This window comes from Engraulis encrasicolus, chromosome 14, assembly GCF_034702125.1.
Source record: "Engraulis encrasicolus isolate BLACKSEA-1 chromosome 14, IST_EnEncr_1.0, whole genome shotgun sequence".
Classification (NCBI taxonomy): domain Eukaryota; kingdom Metazoa; phylum Chordata; class Actinopteri; order Clupeiformes; family Engraulidae; genus Engraulis; species Engraulis encrasicolus.
The window spans coordinates 52,767,692-52,792,240 of NC_085870.1; the positions used below are offsets into that span (position 1 = coordinate 52,767,692).

Below are 24,549 nucleotides of genomic sequence, written 5' to 3' on the forward strand. Positions count from 1 at the left end.
AACGATACCACACATAACAAAATTAACCATCCCTATATGTCTTAAACAAGGGCCAGTAGAAAGACAGGCACCCATCTTAAAAACCTTAATTTTTGATGGGGGGGTGTTACTTTAACGGCTGATAACCCTAACTTGGCTGTACTTCCAGAAGGGTTATCATATAAAAATGTTAACTTCAGACATGTATCCTTTCAAAAAATATAAGCAACCTTTGCCCCTCTGAGTGGTACCGACATCTCACCTGGCCCATGGGCTAAGTGTATTGAAACAATACAACACCAAATGTGCAGCATAATCAAAGTGACAGGCTGTCCAATATATATTTGTGTGTGAATGTTTTTTTTTTGTGGGGACTTTTATGGTGTTACTAGTATAGGCAGTGGTAATGGAATCTCAGAGGTGAAGGAAGATCTATTAACCGAGGGTTACATTTTGACTAATTTCTTGCCTTTGAAGTGCAGACTATGCTGACAACCTCAAAGGATTCATACCAACCACCACATAAGATTATTTTCTTGAAAAGTTTGTAGGTTTCCATACCAGCAAACTGTTGCATCGAAAATGGTCATTCTTAATTAGGGTGGTGTGCTTTGCCTTTGTCTATTGTGCCTAATCTGCGAACCCATTACAAGCAGGGTGCTGAAATATGGGAATATTTTACTGTAGTATGAGAGTTTGAGCAACCTTTTGGAAAATGTTTAGATCGTTTTTTTCTCTTGTTGAGCTTTTGAAGCAGCAACTTCATTTTCAACATAGGCCTACCGGTATGTCAAATCATAGGAAAAAAGAAACTTTTAATGCACATGCATAACATACGTTATTATATGTTGACATTAAGTTGCCGTTTCAAAAAGCTCTACCAGACATAAACCAATGTAATTATTTTCCAAAAGGGTGCTCAAACTTTCTTATAGAAATGTAGTTGGCTACTTTTCTGGAGGATTAATTAGAGCGTTTAGGCCTCCACCCATTTCTAGAGCTGTGTTGAATTGGCACAATTAAATGTAAATCTTACTGTGTAGGCTTGCCTCATTTTGATGTGGGTGTAACGTGGCTGAGTACAAGGGGGTAACAGAAATTACATTTTCAATTGTTCTGAGCTGCTGAAAATAAATGTTTCAACATAAAATGCTGTGTTGCAATATGACATCCATTTTGGAACGTTTTGAGAAATTGACATTTTTGTATTGGGCATTGCATTGTAAAATGCATTTCATATAGGTTTAAAAGAAGTATGTTCTCAAAACATTTGAATGTCGAGAATTCACACAGAGACGAAAGGACGTCTGTACATTCACTTCCAATATAAAACCCAAAAGTTAAAAAGTCATATTTTCCCCGTCTGTTATCCCCCACTTCAGTGATCAGTGAAGGACACATAAAGCTGAGAGGAGAAAGATGGACTTGCAGTCATCAACATTGATTCTGGGCGAGGATGTGGCCACACAGTTTGTGATTGAACAGAGCTTAGCAGACAGCAATAAGACATCTGGGCTGGAGACTGGAGCTTTTTCTGGGCCAGGACAAAGGTGACTCCCATGTTTATTCCACAATTTAAAAAAATATATTTGAAACTTTTTAAAAAACAATGTATAGATTGACTTAAGAAGATTAAGCTGTGCCGCCAGCTCTACTGAAATGGAATGAAATGTTGCGGATGTGCAAACGTTTGGGATTTTTTACTTTCATGTAAGGATAGTTCAGTGGGACCAATACTATCAGTTAATGACGAGAAATGGCTCAAAAGCAGGACTGTTATTGTTTGACCTGTGAAATCCAAAGTCTGCAGTGGGTTGTTCCCATCAACAATCTTCTGTCTAATTGATCGGGGCCAGACTACATATTCAAATTTAATCTCACATTTAGTCTGGTTTGCCAGCCTAGTAATTTTGGGCTTGTTATGAAATTACATTTGTCTTTCCGAGATGGAGCTGTTCAGCTTTTGCATCAGCAGGTTTATTAGTACATCATAGCATACATGGAGCCACAGTGCGTCATTGTGCATCATTAAAATAAAAACATGAGCATGACAGATGAAATAAGAATAAAAACATACAAATTAAATAGAAATCCACAAAAAGGATACAATTTTAAGTCAAAATCATGGTCAAATAGTCTTTGAGTAAAGTTTTATCTGAGGTCCGGATTTGAATTTCCAATGTCAAATTTCCTATCAAAACTGCCAAACTTTCGGTCTTTGCAGTTGTTGAGAATTGAATTGGCTTTAACAAATGTCAAATGCAATATATTTTTTCTTGTGGTAGCAAAAGGAACATATTGTACCATATTCAAAAAAGTTTTGTTCTGCCCACTGGGGCCTAAAGCTAACTCTTTTGATTTCAGATGTCTTCCTGAATGACTGACAATATTCACAGACAATTCTACTGTAATTATCTACAAACGTAATAATACTTTTCACAGAGCTGTTCGACCTTCCTCTGATCTGGACCGAGTCCTGTCTGCCATTAGAACAGGTAAAACTGACACTTAGACAGTCATGGGTAAGCAGTTAGGGTGTCAGACTTGTATCGCAAGGGTTGCAAATTCGACTCCCGACCCGCCAGGTTGGTGGGGAGACTAATTCACCAGCGCTCTCCCCCATCGGCCTCCATGACTGAGGTACCCTGAGCATGGTAGTGTCCCACCGCACTGCTCCATTGGGGCACCATTGTGGGCTGCCCCCTGCACCCCTTGCGCCGGTGAGGCATAAATGCTATTTCATTGTGTGCAGTGAGCACTATGTGCTGTGGAGTTTTGTGTCACAATTACAATGGGAGGTGGACTTTCACTTTTCACTTTTCACCTTCACTTACCAGTCACTGGGGATCTGGCAGAGCCATGGAAATAAGAGGTAGACTAATCCCATTGCCGTCAGTGTTCCCTTTTAACACAAAGATGGCAGCTCATGAAGCCTTCCATTGACATAGTTCCAAAATAGTTCCAGGAAGTGTGCGCCGTACATAGAAAGTGCCGTAAAGGTACACTAGCCTACATAGTAAATGTAAAATGCAATTCATTTTGATTCTTTTTTAAGTTATCTTTGCTTGTTATGTTACATAATGTAGTGGTTCTGTGTTACTCTCTAGCGCAGGGATGTCAAACTCAGGCCCGGGGGCCAAATCTGGCCCGCGGAGTCATTTTATTTGGCCTGCGAGATCATTTCAAATGTGTATTACAGTTGGCCCTCGTGGATCATTATATTTCATGACATGAAATTTGGTGTTTCTCAGTAGTATGAGCGGGCCCAGGCCACTGACACAGCTCACACTCCTATGCAACACAATATGTGCCAGTGTGTGTGACATTAAATTATGAGAATTAAGTGCGTGCCTGAACGATTTTAGTCAATTTATTAAAAATAAGTCTTTGTTCCATATTTTCATTTTGGCCCTCGGTCAATTTGAGTTTGACAACCCTGCTCTAGCGAAAAGAAAGCCATTGCCTAGAATTGCTTGAATCTACATCAATCATGTCACCAGCTGACTTCCTGTACCTCGCTTGTCACAACTCTGAACTCCATGGCTCTGTGTGGATTGTGGCTTCTTATCACTTACTGCAGCAGTTCCCCAGCCTATTCTGTTGGGACCCCATATTGCAACCCCCCACTCCAAACGCCAAACATTATTTGTCCGTTAATATTGCTACATTCTAATTTGATCTTTAAGTAAAAGCATGCATTCGCCTTATAAGTGAGTACTGGCACACTTGCTCATTTATTGAGTTATGTTAACTATTAATCTGTGTTTTTGCTTATTTTTATAAAAAGTCCATTCTGTCTGCGACCCTCCTGCAGTCTCTCTGTTTGGGACCCACTGACCTACTGAAGGCAAGCTTCTCCTGCCCTGTTTACAGGTGACGAGGCGGCTCTCCGCCAGCTGACTCACAAGCAGGAAGCCTTCGCTGAAGAGGACAGCAGAGGCTGGGTGGCCTTGCACGAGGCTGCAAGTCAGAAGAACTACACACTTCTAGAACTGACATTGGCAGGTTGGATTTAACCACTCACACGTCTATTCTGCACTTACACTTTTTAACTGTACATCAATGGTTTGAATGAGCATTTTTGAGCGAGGTATTGCTGCAGTTTATGGCTTTACAGTACAGATGGGTAAGAAGTAAAAGAGGATTTTGTAAAGATTTTGCTGAAAATATTTTCAGACTAAACTTATTCCTTTCATAAAATATACTATGAAACATCACTTGCCACATATGTCCAAGTACTATAGTATGAGTTCATCTCACCACTTGAGTGTATTGAACTGGGAGCTGTATCACCTTGTGTTCTTCTTTCATTGTGCACACCTCATACATTAGGGGATGTATCAACCATTTTCAAGCATTATTAGATATTGTTGGATTCAGCAATATATGCATATTGTTAGATTCAGCACAACTCCACCTGTCCATCAAGCCACCATATTTGTTGATACGACAATCAAAAAGTAAATGATAACATTCTGTATGTACTGTATAGGTAGGCTACCTGGGCATACGCTATGACAGGGTCTCCGCGGATCCTTAAAAAGTCTTATAAAGTCTTACTTTTAATATTTGTTTTTTAAGGTCTTATAAAGCATTATATTTCGCCAATTTTTGGAAGTGTGGTATTATATTTACGTGGGAGGTCTTATATTTCCCCTGGGTAGCTTGAGTGTAAGAAAAAGGTCTATTTTTTGACGCTATAAACCTTATTTAACCGGCATACGTCCCTTATCAAGATGCGGAAAAGTAGATGAAACTGATCTGTGTTTGTGGCGCAGCGCAGCCCGCTGGCCACACAGCGGGGGGCAGCCGCAGACCTGTGGGTACAGCCAGAGCCGTCTAGCCTACTTGCATGTTCTATTAGAAACAGTCGAAAAAGTGGTCGAAAAAATATGAACGTGAATCGAGATGGGTAGATAGATGCACGTTCAGTGTAATGTGGCTTGAGGACAAGAAATAAAACGGTTAGGTGCTATCCAAAGCAACGTCGGAATATGAAGCTTGATGTTAACTGTGTCGGGAGGACGCATAGCCTAATCAGTCGTTGAGTGTAAGTTTTAAATCTTGTCTATCGTAAGCATGTTAGCCATGCCCTCGCGTTTGGGTAGAAGCGTTTGCTAAATATAGAACTAAAGGGTTCATTTCATAAAGTCCATTATGACCGTATTCGAAAATAAATGTTCCTTCATACAATAGCCTACACTTTCAAAATCGCCTCTAGATACGTGACAGGCTATTTGATGCCTCTGTCAAATGCAAAATGATTTCGTTAACATGATGACAGCATGAGGAAGTGAGCGCGAGGCAATACGAAATCGGATGAGTAACAGAATATGTACGAAGCCAATGATCTGGCGAGGTGCGTAATGTCCAAATCGGTAACCAGATGGGCAACGGTAAACGCGCTAAATGCTTGTTATGGACATGCTGGAAATCGCTTCCAAGTTGTGCGCTGTTTGTTGAGAACAACAAACTACAGACAGGCTGCTCAAATTAGAACGCTTGCTTCTGCTACCCGTCTCTGATAAAGCGAGCTGCTGGAGGAGGAGAAACGACACTCAGAGTAGTCGTACATTTAGGCCTAACCCTTTTGACACCAGGTGTCATCTCTCCTAATAGCAAAGTGCATTCAACTATTTATCCATCAGAAATGATGAATTGTTGAGCCATTTTTAATGTGTACATTTAAAGGCATTCATCTGAGTTTTCCATTGGCCGTCAAAACATGCGTGGGACCCTCAATTAAATGCCAGTTGTCAGTTAACTGACCATATGCATGCATGGTGTCTGTAGGCCTACAGATCAGTTACACCTTGCTACTGCTTACACTGTGTCGTGCTTCTATAATTATAATAAAAACAGGTACTCGCGGAGCTGTGGCTGATGTTCATTTATTATTCAGAAGACTGACGGCTTGACGCAGCGAACGTCAAATGCCTCTCAATCAGGACCCCACACTTACACTTGACAGGTGCCTGTAAAGGTGCCTGATATAAATGTTACATCCTCCTCTTTTTGGAAGAAAACAAAACAATGAACACAATGATACACAAGCACTGTGAAGTCATTTAAAATCAATTCAGTTAATCTCTTGAGTACATTCAATATTCAAACAACATTCAAGTTCCTGGCTGAAGTTATAAAACATTGGAAAAGCAATCATACCGTATAGATATGTAGACCTGCAAAACATGTAGTTAAAATGCAAACAACAATTCAAGGGAATGTAAACACCCTGTATCAATATGCTTTTTTCTTTCCTTCTTTCTTGTCTTTTTTTTTTTTTTTTTTTCATCTTTTTCTTTTTTCTTTTTCGTCAGGGTTTTTTTTTGTTTGTTTTTTTTTTGTTTGTTTGTTTGTTTGTTTTTTTAAAACAAAAATACGGCAGCGATCCGCCAAGTGTTTTTTTTTTTTTTTTTTTTAATTGTCCTTAGTCTGATGGTGCTCTCGCTCTCCGGTAAGTATATACTTGCGTGGTGTGTGTGTGAGGCATGTGTGCTTTAGGGCAGCGTTCGGCGTACACCTTTTTGTTTGTGTGTGTGTGTGTGTGTGTGTGTGTGTCAGGCAAGTATGTTTCAGGGCAGCGATCCATGTGTTGTGTGTCAGGGATGTGTTTCAGTGTTTCCCATATATTGAGGAAACTATGGCGGCCCGCCATAGTTTAAATTTGGCCGCCATAGTTTACGAAAATGTAAAACAAAATATATATTTTTTTTTATTATTTTTTTTTTTTACTTTTTTTTTTTTTTAACGATATCCGTTTTTGTTAAAAACGATTTGAATTACGATTTTGAATTTCCTTCGCATTTTCCTCCTGGAGTAAATAGGCCTACATCCTACAGACTGTATTGGTTAGAAGTAGTCCCACGGTAACAGAATGAGGGGAAAGCATTAGGAAGTGACCGTAAGGGTATTACAGTTGATTCATGTGTGCACACATGTAACATCGGGTGAGTAACAGAACATGTGCAACGATGCGTTATGACACGCCGATATGCGAGGATCTTCGTCCAAATCGCTAGTCGCATGCATCATCGCTAACTGCGTTTACATCGCGTGCCGCGTGTAAAGGAAATGTTTGTTGTTGACATGTATGGAATTCACTTCAATTTGTGCTGTTTCTTGCTTCAGTTGTGGACAAAACGATTGCCCAAACTCACAATAGAAAGCCTTTGCTGTGCTATTGCCCCAGAGAGCTGAAAAAAAACCTTCATAGAAGAAGCCACTCTTAACAGGGGTGTTAACCAATCCAATGAGTCTCTCTCTCTCTCTCTCTCTCTCTCTCTCTCTCTCTCTCTCTCTCTCTCTCTCTCTCTCATAGTAGCCTACTATTTACCCATAATAAATGGTGAATTTCTGAGCCCTTTTTAATTTGTAGCCTATACCACTGAAGGCATGATAATGCTTCATCATATTTTAGAAATAGGGCCTATGTGCCTTTTATATACCAAATGTCATTTTGAAATTGTTTCAGTTGTTAATGACTCGTGTATGACTGAAATTATCTCTGCATACTATCAGTGCTGCATTGCTTTGTAAAGATAGGCTATTCAACACACTTTAAAAACACACTGAAAAGATACGGCCATAGTAGCCTCCTAAAAACATTTTGTTCATAATAATGGTGATTAATAAATGGTGGTCTTAAATTTTCATACTGACATCCTTAAATTTGACTTGGTAGGTCACGGCAGACCATCAACTTCAAAAGTAGATCTTGGTTAAAAAAAGGTTGGGCACCCCTGCTATAGAGAGAACCACAAGTGCTTGAAAGACAGGGATCAAAAGCCTAGTCAAGTTGTTGTAGTTAACTTGGGTTTGGGAGCAACATAAAAAACCTTCAGAGGTGGGACAGTTGGGATGAGTTTACTAACACTCCCTAGGCTTTGTTTTACAGTTGTAATGAGTTTGGTGACAGACATGACACAGCAGAGGAGACATCGGGCTGCATATAGAAATGAATGTGTAATGAATGTGAATATAGATATAAATGTGTAATATGTTGTTCAGCCCTTTTAATGGGAGGAATTTGGAAAAAACTGGCCCTGTGACCAGCACCCCTCATGAAGAATGTGTACGCCTACAGATATGTGTGGGGGAAAAGGATTTTCATTTTTTGACAATGACAATGTACTACTATTATACGTCATACGTTACGTTATACGTTATAAGTCATGGGTAAAATCTTATGTAGCCTTAATTCTCAAAATATAAATGGTTGAAATATAGGCACAGGCCTACAGTTTCTCCATGCGCCAATGTCATACTGTAGTCATTGTTTTGCCGTTTTGCATTTACGCTGCAAGAATACAAACCCCCCAACCCCCACCCCCCCAAAGGCCCGCGTGAGAACTACAACCCCACCCCCCCCCCCCCCCCCCCCCCCCCCCCCCCCCCCCCCGGACAAAATAAACCCCGGCTGCCCCCATAGTTTCCAAAATTTCTGTGGGAAACACTGGGATGTGTTTCAGGGCAGCGTTCGGCGTGCACCCTTTGTGTGTGTGTGTGTGTCAGGTAAGTATGTTTTTCAGGGCAGCAATCCGGCTTCCCCCTTTTCGTGTCACAAATCCATGACCGAGCGTGTCTTGACTTCACGCCCGGACTTTGTGTGGTATGACATTGGCCTGGTCAGCGGTTCCGGTGTCTGAGTGTCTGCGTCAGGTGAGTATGGGGATGGCTCTTCTTCAGTTGCGCGTGGTGTGTCAGGTGTACTGCTTTCGCTCGCCTGCGCCGTGTCTGACAGGGTCCGAAGGTGGCGTCGATTTCTACGGTACACCTCTCCACCTGCGGTGCGGAGGAGGTATGACCGTGCTGTGTCAGCTTGCTGAATCACGACGGCTGGTTTCCAGCGGCCCTGTTCTTGTACCCTGATGTGCTCTCCACTGCGTAGCTGGGACAGTGGTTTGGATGATCGATCGTAGTACCTCTTTTGGTGCCGCTGTCTCTGCTGTCTTTTCTCCTTCCCCTCTCCGTAGTCGACGACTTCGGGCAGCAGCTGTCTGTTGGTGGTTGGTAAGACCGATCGGAGTCTGCGACTCATCAGTAGTTGTGACGGGGATTTGAAGTTGTCCACCGGTGTGTTTCGGTATTCAAGGATACTTAAGTAGGGGTCTCTCTGCGCTGCTTTTGCTTTCTCCATCAGTGCTTTTGCAGTCTGCACCGTCCTTTCTGCAAGGCCATTGCTTTGTGGGTAATGCGGGCTGGAGGTGAGGTGCTGGAATTCCCACGAGTGGGCAAAGAATTCAAACTCTTTTGAGGAATACTGGGGGCCGTTGTCAGAAATTAAGATCTCTGGAATGCCATGCCTGGCAAAAGCTGCTTTCAGCTTGTGGATCACTGCTGCTGATGTTGTGGTGGTAAGTCTATCTAGCTCAAAAAACCTGCTGTAGTAATCGACTGTTACAAGGTAATTCTCACCATTCCATACGAATATGTCTGTTGCCACGTTCTGCCATGGTCTATCTGGAATTTTGTGTGACAGCATGGGCTCTTTCTGGTTTGCTGCTTGGCGTTCTCTGCATATTTCGCAGTCCTTTACTATTGCCTCTATGGGGCACCTAAGTCTCCACCCCTTCCGGGCGGCTTGTGGGGCTGGCAACGCAAAAACTTTTGACTGGGCTGTAATGGACTGATCAAAGCTATTTTCCGACCCACCTCGCATTTCCCCGTCGATCACACATATGCTGTGCCTCAGAATAAATAACAACCAACGGTGTGCTTGTTGACTTCACTTGGCAAGCGATTTTTGAGTTGTGTGTGTGCAAAAATATGTAATTATTTGGACTACACAACAGACGTCGCATGTCCGACGTGCAGCCACTTAAGCCACGGTGCAGCGGTAGGGTTGGCTGTGCCTCGGTTCACGTCAGATATGCGAGGCGCACGTGTAGTCTCTAACACAGTTTTGCACAAAAGCTAAAATAACCTTTCTTGCGAGCCGAAAATGAGTGGTCTTACGACGCAAATCCAAACCTCTAAAATACACTGTCATCATATGTGAAATCCTGAGCACATGCCAAACGGGATGAGGATTTAGCTTGACTCGCTCCATTAACTCGCATTCAAAATTTTGAGAGCTACTGCCCCATGGATCGGAAGTAGAAGGGCGTGACTTAGGTGCCCCATGGCCTTGGACATTCCGGGCCAGAACATGACATCACGTGCCCGCTGTTTGCATTTTTCCATGCCCAAGTGACCTGTGTGGATTTTTTCCAGCATCCTGTCCCGAAGGCTGCCAGGGATGATGATTTTTTCACCCTTGAAGAGAATACCATTCATTTTTGACAGCTCGTCACGATGGTTCCAAAACTCTCTGACGCTCTGGGGGCAGCTCTGTATCTCATCAGGCCAGCCTTCTTGTATGACTCTCTCCAGCAGTGTCAGCTGTTCGTCTTTCTCAGTTTCAACTTGGATCTCCTTCAGTCGGTTGTCACTCACCGGTAGGCTGCTGCATACGGTGTGCACTTGTGCATCCATCCCCTCACTGAGGCTGTTGTCATCCGATGTAAGTGATTTCCTTGAGAGGGTGTCGGCGACAGGTATATCCTTACCAGGACGGTGGATGATGGTGAAGCTGTATTTTTGTAGCTGGAGGATCATCCGCTGCAACCTCGGGGGGGCGGCTGCCAGTGGCTTCTTCATGATCGACTCCAGTGGCTTGTGGTCAGATTCAACAGTGACATGCCTGCCGTATGCATATTGGTGAAAGCGTTTTAGTCCAAATAGTATGGCATACATTTCCTTCTCTATTTGTGCGTAATTCACCTCAGTGTCTGTGAGTGACTTGGATGCATAGCTGAGGGGTCTTCCATCTTGTAGCAGCACGGCACCCAGACCGTATTTGGAAGCGTCCACTTGTATGGTGAGCTCTTTCTTGGTGTCGAAATAGGCGAGGACTGGCCCTGGTTCTCTGGTGATTATGTCTTTCATGTTTTGGAACGCAGCATCGTGTTGTGCGTCCCACAGGAATTCACTGGACTGCTTCAGTAGCTGGCGCATCGGCGCATTGGTCTCGGATAGACCGGGTGCAAACTTTGCCAGGTAATTGACCATCCCCAGCACTGTCTCTAGTTCGGCCCGGTTTCGTGGTGGTTTCATCATCTTGATGGCTGTGATTTTTTCTGGGTCTGGCTTGATGCCCTCAGCTGAGAGGCAGTGGCCGAAGTAGCTGACCTCAGTGGCACCGATGATCGCTTTCTCCGGGTTGAGGCGAACTCCCTTCTCACGTGATCGTTGCAGCATGGCGCGGAGGTTTCGATCATGGTCTTCCTTGGTTGCACCGTATACCAGGACATCATCCACGATTGCCACCACGCCCTCGAGCCCCTGGTATGTCTCGTCGATCTTCCTCTGGAATTCATCTTGGGCTGAGATGAGTCCGAAGGGTAGCCGCAGGAAGCGGTAACGCCCGAATGGCGTGTTGAAGGTGGTAAGTTTGGATGACTCTGTGGAGAGCTTGATTGCCCAGTACCCCGAACGTGCATCCAACACACTGAAGTACTTGGCACCCCCTAGCTTGGGGGTGATGTCTTCTAATGTAGGAAGAGGGTAGTGGGGTCGCTTGATGGCTTTGTTTAAGTCCCTGGGATCGAGGCAGACTCGGAGCCGTCCTGTACGCGGCTTCTCCACAACAACAAGCGCGTTGACCCATTCGGTTGGCTCAGTCACTTTGGCAATGATTCCGGTGTCCTCCATGTGTTGCAGCTCCTCCTCTAGCCGGCTGCGCAGCGCCAATGGAACTCTCCTTGGTGGGCATACCACGGGGGTTGCGGCTGGGTCAACGTGTATTGTGCATTCACCAGGAAAGAGCCCGATGCCTTTGAAAACATCTGCGAACTCCTCCCTAATGGCCTTCTGGTCGAGTGGTGTGCCAATAGATAACACTAGCTTAATTAAGTCTAAATCCAGGCAGGCGTTTAGACCTAGGACAGGCGGTGCCCTAGTGTCCACTACATAAAAGTCCAACATCATGCTGTTCTTCTTGTAAGCACTGCGAATTTTGCACAGGCCTTTAACGGCAAGCACCTGTCCCCCATATCCTGTCAGTGTGCGCATTGTGGGCTGTAGGCGCAGCCTGCATTCAGATTTCAACTGGTCAAATACATTCAGTGGAATGACATTGACTTGGGCCCCTGTGTCTAATTTAAATTTCAAAACTGTGCGCTTCTCCCCAATGTGTATGTCTGCGAATGCTTGTTCCGATTCTCGAGGGTGTCCACTTTTCGTGACGGCATCTACATACAGTTCCTCTGACTCACCCTCGTCGTCGTCGTCATTCACTGCCTGCAGTGTTGGGCAAGATACTTGTAAAATGTAGTGAGCTAAGCTATCAGCTACTCAACCATAAAATAAGCTTCACTACACTAAAGCTACCACCATCAGAAATGTAGTGAGCTAAGCTTCAAAAATGTGGAAATGTAGTTCACTACACCAGAAGCTACATTTTCCCGACATATTGTCAGCTTGATTTAAAATAACAGATAGGCCTACCTTCATTAAACAAAACTTTATTGATCTCATTATACTTAATTGATATTTATTATACATTCAGTGTGTTTTAAATATCATTATAGGACACAGGATAGGGTGACCCCAAGTCCAAGGGGGGACATGGATACAGTGTGGGGCACTCCCCCCCCCCCCAATCATAGATTGTAAGGCGACGTGTTAAAAAGTAGCATGGAACAAAGTTACAAGTATATACCACCTCTGACTTCATTTCATGCAGGTGGGTCTTGGAACCCCTCTGTGACTGCCTAGATCTCGGGAAAGAGAGTCATTTTTTATTATTCAAGCAACAAAATGTAGCTTTTGTGGAAGCTACGTCGCTACTTGAGACAAAAGATAGCTTAACTACAGGGAAGTTACTCGATACAAAAAGTAGTGACGCTACGACCAAGCTACTGGGGAATGTAGTTAAACTAGTAGCTTGTAGCGAAGCTACTGCCCATCACTGACTGCATGTACTGTTTTCCCTCTCGTAGTAGACTTGCACACTCTTGCAAAGTGATTAGTTTTCCCACATCTGGCGCATTGCTTCCCTCTGGCAGGGCACTGTTCTATGTCTCTGTGTGCTTTCCCTCCACAGTATCCACAGTTCCTGCCGTAATCCCTGCTCCTCTCGCTAGGTCTATCGCGCTCGGTTTCTTCAAGCCTGGGACGCCTTCTCGTGGCTGCTTGCTGCTGCCTCTGCACAGAATGTACGACCGGATCACGCGCGATCGTCATGTTGCTAACGTTAGCTTCGATGGCGCGAGTTTGTGCCTGGGCGAATTCATGGGACCTGGCGATGTCAGTAGCTTTCTGTAACGTTAACTCCGATCCCTCATTAAGCAACTTTTCTCTGACTTTGGCAGACTGTACGCCAAATACGATTCGGTCTCTGACCATTTCGTCATCATTTGCGTAGGCACAGTCTTTGACTAGCAGCTTTAGCTCGGTGATGAACTGCTCTAGACTTTCGTTGGTTCCCTGCACTTTTTCGTTAAACTTGTATCTAGCAAAGATTGTGTTTTTCTTGGGCAATACATACTTCTCAAACTCATCATAGTATGTTTTAAGTAGTTTTGCGGCTTCATCAGTCAACGTCCATGAATTGTAAATGTCTCTACCTTTTTCTCCCGCCCAGAGTAGCAGGTAGCTACATTTCTCGACCTGGCTCTTGCTCCGTAGCGGTCCCGAAAACANCAGCTCCACATGCTGTTTAAACTTCTTCCACTCCCCGGGAAGATCAGGCGCGTCCCAATTGATTTTGGGCGAGGGTACTCCGGTTACGTCCATTATTCTGACACCATGTCGTGCTTCTATAATTATAATAAAAACAGGTACTCGCGGAGCTGTGGCTGATGTTCATTTATTATTCAGAAGACTGACGGCTTGACGAAGCGAACGTCAAATGCCTCTCAATCAGGACCCCACACTTACACTTGACAGGTGCCTGTAAAGGTGCCTGATATAAATGTTACACACTGTGTTTACCCTAGGCTACACTATAAAAGCACAGTAGTCATATAATATTGTTTATTATATGTAATTATGTACTAGGCCTACATTTCATTATAGCAATGCAAACTAATTACATTAGCAATATTGCAATGCCACACCCGAGCGGTGGTCTTATATTTTATCATCAGACAGAGGTCTTATATTTGTCTTAAAGTCTTATATTTGGTGATCCAAAATGTGCAGAAACCCTGTATGAGTTTGTCTTCTTGCTTCAGTAGGGAAATGTAATATTTTTGGCCTTTTTTTGTTTGGACGTGCGTATGAAAAAGTATAAATTTCATAGTCTTAGCATAAAAATCATTTTGACTAAGAATCAATTTCACGTATGGGAGACCTTTGGGATGAGAAAAAACATTGTTGGGTTTCATTCGTCCTCTGGTAGTGGTCTCAAAATTCAGTGGGCTTTGTCACTAGCCAATATAACAAGTTTGTGGTGTTGAAGACTGCTATCACAGAGTCACAAGTTGTCTATGGATGAACGGCACTGTGTTTCTTGAAGCTTCCCCTCAGGATACAGTACAGAGGCGATCATGCGATGGGAAGACGCCGCTCTTCCTGTCGGTGGACAAGGGCCTGGTTGAGAACGCCTCCTTTCTGATTGACAAGGGCAGCAGTTTGAATGTTCTGGACAGTGATGGGAACAGCCCTCTTGTCATAGGTAAAAAGCTGATCCATTCCACACACACTGTAGTACTAAATTGTTTATGCCTGTTAATGCATATTCTGAGGCTCACATGTTATTTCATCTTCCATTGATTTACTTCTGGTCTCGGTTCAGCTGATCACAGCTTTTATGGTGTAACTATATGCAGTTGCTTTAAAATATTGAAATATAAAAAATATCTGGTCTCAAGTGGGGTCACTTTGTTAAGAGTCCAAGCAACTTGTCTTCCTGTAAATCTACATTTTGCTTGGAAGCACTGTTATTGGTAGTTGCAAGGGTGACCAACAAAGCTCGGTGATGACATTATTTAATAAATGAAGCAAGCAAAGGACAGTACCGGTAACAGAGAAACCGACCTAGAGAATAAAGGCCCTCTGAAATCGCAACTGGCACTGGCAACGAGTTTACAAAAGCCCTGCACAACAGGAGATCCACAAGGACCTTCCAGAGTGTTACACTGTCCCAGAAAGAATAAATTCATAGTGCACAGGACTGGACTGGCCATCTGACATAGCGGGCAATTCCCGGTGGGCCCCGCATGCTTTTGGGCCCCTATTTTCAGAAACGTTTAAAAAAAAATACTTTTAAAAAATAATTTCTGAAAATAGGGGCCCACTAGGATGCTGGGCCCACCGGTGAGTTATGAGGCGCCCCTTAAAGCCAAAGGTGCCTGGTCCCTATTTCTACCCCAGTTCAGCCCTGATAGTGCCTAAAACTACTGAGACATATCACTAGTGTTATAACACAGTTTTCACTGGACTACTAGAAGTTGTAGCATGGTTTCATGCACTCAACCACCATGGTGGCCAGATGGAGAGACAGGTGGCTGGAGGAGTTTGTTGAATAAGGTGAACTGGGTGAACAAGGTGAACCTGGAATTAGCTTCATCTGAGTTAATTAAAATAGAGTAATAAGCAGATTTGGTTAGAGTTATGGAGTCCTTACCGTTTAGTTGGGTTGTACATTTCTTTAACCCATTTAAGTCTAAGGCACCTGCAAAAATCGCCTGTTTAATGCCTGAGCCTTTTTTTGGGAAAAGGTGCCCTCAGCTTATAAAAAACCTAAATATCTCAGCCTCTGATGCACATAAAAACATGAAATCTTGCATTTAAAATCTAAGACCCTCCTCTTGTATTGCAATGTGTTAATTAAATTAACATAGCCACATTTTTAATAATAAATCTTCAAATCTCATTACCCTGAATGCTGCTTATATGTCGCTCCAGGCGCCTAGGTCAATACAGCATCCAGCATCAATGGGTTAAAAACACCTATACATTTCTTTTACACTTCTTTAACACTCTTTATATCCCCACCAGCTGTACAAAACAACAATCAAGACTTGCATGGCTCCGTCGTATGTACTCTACCACTAGAAGAGCTGTCAAAAATAAAAGTAAATGTAAATTTCATGATTTAAGTACAACATTAGTACATATTACATAGCTGTTACACCAGTTAGCCTATAACTGTATTGTAGACCAAAACCTAACAAGAACCCATCACAAATTTGATCCAACCAACGCAGAGTTGGACAAGTACACAGGTCTACTGGTTACTCGGATAAGTTACCTGTGTTGGAAGGAAATTAATTGTGTTTCTTTTTTTTTACATTTTTGCTTTTACTTTTGAAATCTCTGACCACCAGCTGTGCGAAACAACAATCTGGACATGATGAATCTACTGCTGGGAATGGGTGCCGATGTGAATCAAGAGGGAGCGAACTGCAGGACCGTCCTGCACGAGGCCGCCCGTCTGGGGCGACAGGAGCTTGTGGAGGAGCTGCTGAGAGCCGGAGCCCGGCCGGACCCCCGCAGTGCTTACTGCCTCACACCACTGGCCCTCGCCGCTCAAATAGGACACGAGGGGATTGTGCGAACTTTATTAAAAAAAGGTAAGACGTACAGTTCCTATAAAAAGTCTACACCCCCCTGCTGTTGAAATACGCTACAAAGTTTTTGTGATGTAAAAAGTGACTGAAAGACAAGCAATTTCACAACATTTTCCTCATTTAATAAAAACTATAACCTGTACAATGCAATTGAAAAACAAACTCAAACATTTAACGGGAAAAATAGTCACTGGTACTGGCACCCTTTACTGGATATCACTGAGGAAACCTAATTTGACTCAAATGTGCTTACTGCCTCACTCCACTGGCCCTTGGCGCTCAAATAGGACATGAAGGGATTGTGTTGAATATTATTCCTAAAAGGTAGGCCTAAGGTGTATAGCCCCACGCCCCCACCTATTAGTATTGGAGACCTTGAAGTTAAAGCACACAATGGTAAATGTTTCCAGACAATAAACTAGACTGCCTGTGCTGTCGCCTTCGACTGCTTAAGGTATATCCCCGAAACGCGACGCTTCCAGTCCCCAATCATTCCTACCACTCCCGTCCACCTTTTCATGAACGTTTATGATAAATACAAAATATAAAATAAATATATTTAATATCTATACATAGATCAATGACGCGCATAGGCTTAAAACCAAATGACTATTGTGAAAATGAAGGAAAACATGGGGCAAATGGTAACACTGTTTTAATGGTTCACTATTACAGTGGATATACCACATTAGGTACAGTGTAATAACCAGTGTAACAATATTTAATACCACGTCATACCAGTGTGACACCATGTACCAATTTTGTACTTATATCATGTAGGCTATTTGTGTGTAAGTGGTATTACATGGTATTGATTATTTTTACACTGGTATTACACTAGTATTACATGGTATTAAATATTGTTAGACTGGTTATTACACTGTACCTGGTATTGCCTATTTGTACACTGGTATTACACTAGTATTACATGGTATTAAATATTGTTACACTGGTTATTACACTGTAGGCCTACCTGATATGGTAGATTCACTAAAATGGTGAACCATTAATCCACCCGGTCAGAAGTAATGGGCCAAATAAAAATTCCACCATTTTGACCTGAATCAGTTCATGAACCTACCCTGCAGCATTCACACACCAAATCTGGGACAAATCCATCCACCCGGTCAGAAGTAATGGGCCAAACAAAAATTCGGCCATCTTGAATTCGGCCATCTTGAAATTGTTGACCTCCAAACTCGAATCAGTTCATGAACCTACCCTAGAACATTCACACACCAAATCTGGGACAAATCCATCCACCCGGTCAGAAGTTATGGACCAAACAAAAATTCAGCCATCTTGAATTCGGCCATCTTGAAAGTGTTAACCTCCAAACTCTAATCAGTTCATGAACCCACCCTAGAGCATTCACACACCAAATCTGGGACAAATCCATCCACCCGGTCAGAAGTAATGGGCCAAACAAAAATTCGGCCATTTTGAATTCGGCCATCTTGAAATTGTTGACCTCCAAACTCGAATCAGTTCATGAACCTGCCCTAGAGCATTCACACACCAAATCTGGGACAAATCCAAACATCTGTTCAAAAGTTAACACGAAAGACCTTACGCGGCGGCGGTGCACGCAAAACCCGCGTTTCGGGGATATAATAAGGTCAACCATGATTTTACTATGGATAGTGGTTGATACGAAGTAGAAAAATGATCAACAACATTATGAGAACAAACCAGGATTTACCCCTACACTTAAGGCTTATGTTCATAGTACGGCCAGGACTTTATAACAGTTGAAGTGGACCCTTGAATGAAGAATGTTCCACACCCCTGATATCCAATAATGGGTGCAAATACCAGTGACTCCGGGAGCTTTACGTTTTGTTTTTTTTCCTCTCATTGCTTAGTTCTTAATGTTGTTGATTCCCATGTGTAGGCTAATGTGCACATATTATAGCATAGGCCCACACTTTAGAGAGAAGCCAGACCTTGAGTGGGATACTGTTTTTAAAAGTTCCGAGAGCAACCCGTGGAGTGATTGACCGCTGCTTTACCTACGTACACTGTTTTTAAATCATCCCCAGGGACATGCAAAATTTCCGTTTTGAACGCGAGTTGAAGATCATTGTAGACCTAACCTACTAAAAGGTTAAGTATACTTATGCCTGCTTTAAGTCCATGCAAAGAAGCCTACTGCCTTGCCTGTCATAAGCAAGGGTGCCAAAGGCTTAATTGGCTTCAGCTCGGGTGACTCCGTCTTCCCCTTCTCAAACTTCTGTATTGCAAATGTAATTTCTAAGAGTGCTTTAGAAAACATGTCATATTTCATGTGAAACTGGTGGATAACATTGAAATGATATCTGCAGCTGGATAAGACCTTTGACATTGTCCCATGTTCCATTTTAAGACTTTAGAGCATGCTCTAGTTACTATAGAGTCTAATCTTTGGTTCCATCCTCCTTCTTGATGGATCATTTGAAGACTTAAGTTGCAAAATGACGCAAGTGCCTTTTTTTAAACTTTTGCATTTTATTATTGGAAATGACTGATCAGACGTCCTATCATCTATGTGTGAATTCTCGCCATTCAAGTATTTTCAGACAATGCAATACAATGTCTCTCTCCCAAAATGTTCCAAAATGGATATACATCATTTTGCAGAAATAAACTCTTTTCATTTTACTTTCTTCATTAGGGGCTGATGTTCAGTCTAAAGCACAAGACAACGCTACGATTCTGTTTGAAGCTGCTGCGTCTGGCAACCCCAAGGTCATCTCCCTGCTGCTGGAGCACGGGTCCGACCCCAATGTGCCAAAACACAACGGGCAGCTACCCATCCACAGGCTGGCACACCGTGGACATATGCAGTGAGTAAGCATGGATAAATCACCAGAGATGTGAAAGTGAAAGTAAAAGTACCGGAAGTGAGAACAGGAAGTTTTTGCCCCCTTACTAATTTTTTCTTAGCTGTTATTGCATCTTTGCCACTCTGAATCATTTCAGATAATGGAAATTTAAATGGTTGATAGAGATAACTCCCAAGTCAACACAGAAACATGTTTTAATTGCTGATTTAATTTATTAAGGGAAAAAAGCTATCTGAAACTACATGACAATTGCCCCCCTGAACCTTATAACTTGTTCCACCCCCCACAATTTTAGTCAAGTGTTTACAGGAACTGACAAGCAGTCTTGTATATCATTGTGAGGGAATGTTTGCCAGCTCTTCTTTGCATAATTGTTTAAAATTGTGAATTGTCTCAATGTGTAATGGCCAAATACTCCATGAAACGCATGTGGAAAAAAAACACTATTAACGTCAACATAATGCATGGAAGTCATGAGGGTTTTGTGAGGGTTGCACAACAGTTGCTAACCGCAGAGAGGCTGTTTTCTTAATGCTATGGGAGTCATTCCGTGATTGTTGATGGGGTGTCTCAATTCGTAGGGGTTGCGTTTCAAACCCTATGCCTTACAGTATGCCTTCGGTATGAACGGACAAGGGGCAAGGGGAAGGCGTAGGGATAGGTGTAGATTAGAAATGGGATTCGGCATTAGAGCACAACAACATCCTCGCTTCCTGGGAAATGTGCTATAAAATAAATTTGCCAATAATTACCATTATTCCCATTACATTGGCAGCCTTAGTGACCTTTAAATCCCCCCATCCCCAACAGGGCACAAATACATCATAAAGTATTTTGAAACAAAATACAAATATCTGGTCATGAAATGTATCAAAATAAAATACGAAATACTTCGTTGGAAATTTATTTAAGTAAAATATAATGTAGGCTGCAAATATTTTGTAGTTTGAAAATACAACAAAACAAACAACCTAAGGACAGGTTTTGTTGTGTCTCCCCCACCCCCAAAAGGGCGCTGACTATCCTGCTCGAGGTGACGTCGGATGAGGCGGTGGATAAGAGTGGCATGAGTCCCCTGCACTGTGCCACTGCTGGCGGGCACACAGAGTGTTTGGAGATGCTGCTGTCGGCAGGATACGACCCCAACTACAGGCTGGCCTCCTGGGTCAGCCGTCACTATGACGACGAACGGAAGTCTGCGCTGTTCTTCGCCGTGACCAATGAAGACTTGCGCTCGGTCAAGATCCTTTTAGAGGCGGGCGCGCTGCCCAACCAAGACCCCATCAAGTGCCTGCAGGTTAGAGGTGGAAAAAGTGAAAGTTAAAAAAATAAGCACAGTGTCCTTCCAATGCAGGTAACTTAACTGAGTAACCAGTAGACCTGTGTACCTGTCTTATGGTCAGCTAACGTCTGCACTGGTTGGATCAAATGGGTGGTAGGTTCTTCTTCGGTTTTTCAGTAACAACACAGTCTATCTACCTTATTAGATACAATATACTAACTGGTGTAACAGCTAGGTAATATCGTGTGCCAGTGTTGTACTTACATCATTAATTTACTTTTACTTTTACTTGTGACACCCCTGCTTCAGGTGGCCCTGCGGAGCGGTAATTATGAGTTGATCAACGTGCTGCTCCGCCACGGGGCCAACGTGAATTACTTCTCAACTGTAAATCCTGCACATTTCCCCTCGGCATTGCAGCATGCTCTCAAGGACGATGTCCTCCTCCGAATGCTGTTTAATTACGGCTATGACATCAAACTGTGTTTTGACTGCCCCTACGGGCAGGGGTCCCACACACCGCTTGACTACGAGGGCTGGAGCAACACAGTCATCAAGGATGCCATGGTAAATAATCCTCAGAAAATGCCAGTGGATGTTTCACATCTCGCAAACAAAATGTATTGAAGTAATGGATAGAATATAACAGCATTTCAAATCCTTTTGTCTTTTACCTGACAGTTTTGTGAAGTTATTACATTGAGCTGGATAAAGCATCTGTGTGGGCACGTGGTGCGCGTCATGATGGATTATGTTGACCACATCGTCTTGTGCTCCAAACTCAAGGCTGCTCTGGTGGACCAGAAAGAGTGGCAGGATATCTGTCAGATTCAAGGTAAGTGAATACAAGCAACGAGCCATTAACCCAGTAAGACACAGCCCCTGTTATAAAATTAGCTGTTAAAATGACAATGACAAAAGGACAATGACCAAGTCATACAGTAATTTATTGCCAAAGTCACTGTGTGCCATAGTGTTGGAGTAGCTATAGAGAGTGGCAGAATATCTGTCAGATTCAAGGTAGGTACTGTAAGTGAATTCAAGCCTTGAGTCATTAATGGCCTCGCTTACATGCAACATTTAATTCAGAATCAACTCAATTTAATTCTGAATACAGCTTAATTCTGCCTTGAGAACATCACGTTAACACTTCACAATTCAGAATTAAATGAAAGTGCAATGTTCTCGAATGAATTATTTAATTTTGAATGATTCATTTGGAATCAAAATTGAACAAAAAAAAACATCATGTAAACGTAGCCAAAGACAGCTGAAGAATATATGTATGTCCCAGGGTATTGTATTTTTAGCCAGGAATAAACAGCCTATAAAAATCAACAGCAATGGGCCCTGCTGTGGCCAACCGTTAGGGCACTCGCCTGCCATGCGGCTGACCCGGGTTCGATTCCCGGCCCGGGTCCTTTGCCGACCCCTCCCCGTCTCTCACCCAATTCGCTTTTTGTCCACCTCTAACACTGTCCTAAAGTCGAAAGAGACAAAAAAAAAATATTTTAAAAAATAAATTGCAATGTGTTTATTCTTCCAGAAAATGCGCGGCCCCTGCAGCACCTCTGTCGGCTGAAGATCAGGAATTGTCTGGGCCGCCTGCGTCTCCGAGCTCCTGTCTTCATGAGCTTCCTGCCTCTTCCAGACCGTCTGAAAGAATATATCCTGTATCGTGAATACGACCTCTATGGACACAGAAAACAACATGCAACAACGTGATGCGACGAGACAAGAGAATCCTGAGATTGACTATAATAGCCTATTTAAAGGTGCACTGTGTAAGATGGTGTCCAGAGTAGGTACTGCACCAATGCTGCTCATTGGAACTGTGCTTGGATATTTACAAAGCAATACAATAATATTCATTTACTAGTATGACCCAAGTACAGTACGTTTCGCAGCTAATAATGCCAATTTCTGGAAATTCAAAATGGCGGACCTGGAAAAGCTCCACCTTTTCATGTATGAAAGTGCAATTTTCCCAGGCATAACGAATACTTCGAATTTCATGGTGGTGTTAAGTAGTCATGAAAAAAGTAACATTTATGAATGGGTAGCATGAATTCTGGAAATAAACTACTAAAGCTATTACTCAATGCACCTTTAAAGTCATAGTTGTTTATTTGCCATTTGGGGGAAAACTAGTCTATGTACATTGAAACTCTTGAGCAGACCCTCTGAGTCAATAAATAAGTCATAAAGCAATATAACAGACAGACATTATTAAGACATTATAAAATGTATGATACAAGAAGAGAGATTAATATGAGGTTGTTCAAATCTTTTGTTTTGCTATCAGACTGACAAGGAAGAAGCTATTTTAAAATCTTGTGTCTCAGGTTGTACTGTATGTGCAGTTCTTATGTCTTAAGAAGAGAGTTAGGTGGATGGGGTGGGTATTTATTGACTCTTGCTGCTGTGCTGCAATTGTCTCTGCATTGTGTTAGCTTTTGAAAAGCTGTTTAATGTACCTCAATTAGGAACAATGTGTGTACTTGTCCTTTGTATTTGCTATACGACTAGTAGTTATAAAGAACATGCATAATTGTCTATCTATACCAGTGGTTCTCAAACTTTACCATGACAAGGCTCCGCATATACAGAACCACCTGTTAGTATGGGCACCCCTTCATTTTATCTAGGTTACAAAATGTGCAATATATCCAGAAATAAATGGAAATATACACAACTTTTACCGACAAGATCTTTTAATTGGAGGTCCGAAGATATTTATTTGTAATAGGACAATATTTTTTTCCCAAATGGATTTCATAATTGCAAAGAAAAACAAGAAAAATGGCATGTGCATAAATATTGGCACGCGTCCTTAATATTTGGTTACACAGCAATGACGGCCTCAATGACCGCAATGATGGCCACCAAACAACTCTGGTGGTATTTTCCCCCACTCTTCCCTCGCAATATGTTCCTGATCTTGAACAAGTACATGATTCCTTATCCTAATGACAGATTTCACATTCCCCCCAAGATTTTCAACTGGATTTACATCTGGAATCATTGCTTGTCATTTTAGCTTGTCTGTTTTTTTTTTTTCATTTTACAACCATTTCACTGTGCTGTTGAATGTGTGCTTGAGTGCACATGTTCTTCACCTCAAACCAAGTGTTCTTGCACAGGGTTTAACATTTTTCTGTAAATGATGATAACCGTGATGCCTGTTATGATTGATATGGTCAAGGCCTCCAATACCAGATGCAACAATGCAGTGACATTAATATTATGGATTAATCACCATCACTGACTTGAAGGTCACCATGCTTGATTTTTGGTAGGGTCTTCTTTTCGACTTTTTTGCAGAGTATGCAAACATGCTGTTTGTGTGCATTGCCGAAAAGCTCTACTATTCCTTCATCTGACCTTAGAACATTCTTTAAAAAAACAGCCAAGGCCCCCATGACACGGCCCGTGTCACACAATTTTTTTTCTTCTGTGCACCCCCTTTCACAACTCGATGGAGTTGCTGCATCCCAAAACACATCCAACGACAACAGGAACATAATAAACACATTGCAAAGAAGAAAATATGTCGTAATAGATCTTACATCAGAGATGTAATAGTTTATTTTCATGCAGTTCTTAATGGGAATATTAGCCTATTTTTGGTTTATTTTTCTGTACTTAAAGTATTTATTTTATGAATTTATTTAATTTGTTTTGCTATACTAGTGTGGTTAAGCTGCTGCGGACTCCCTAGAAATCCCTTGCAAATCCCTCTCCCTCAAAAGGATAATTGTAATAATGGAGAAAAAGCATGGAAACAGTTCTTTAGATACTAACATCAGAAGTTTTCAAATGAATGACTCCATTAGTACAGGATATGGAAATGATAAACCTGTGCTCCTGAGCTAATAAATGAATGAATTCAAGGCCTTTGTGA

The 24,549-nt window shown here is 42.4% G+C and overlaps 1 protein-coding gene across 3 annotated transcripts in view; it reads left to right on the forward strand.

Moving 5' to 3' along the window:
* asb14a (ankyrin repeat and SOCS box containing 14a) overlaps positions 1–24,538 on the forward strand; it is a 32,066-nt gene extending 7,528 nt beyond the window's left edge. The window contains exons 2-11 of one of the 3 annotated variants that reach the window (XM_063216105.1): positions 1,362–1,529; positions 2,422–2,474; positions 3,853–3,984; positions 14,483–14,641; positions 16,296–16,541; positions 19,192–19,363; positions 20,375–20,660; positions 20,955–21,212; positions 21,327–21,480; positions 22,192–24,538. In XM_063216105.1, the coding sequence (XP_063072175.1) occupies positions 1,399–1,529; positions 2,422–2,474; positions 3,853–3,984; positions 14,483–14,641; positions 16,296–16,541; positions 19,192–19,363; positions 20,375–20,660; positions 20,955–21,212; positions 21,327–21,480; positions 22,192–22,370 (1,770 nt within the window). In that variant the 5' untranslated portion in view covers positions 1,362–1,398 and the 3' untranslated portion in view covers positions 22,371–24,538. The other 2 variants (XM_063216107.1, XM_063216106.1) reach the window with 2 other exon arrangements.
* Positions 24,539–24,549: the final 11 nt, after the last annotated feature.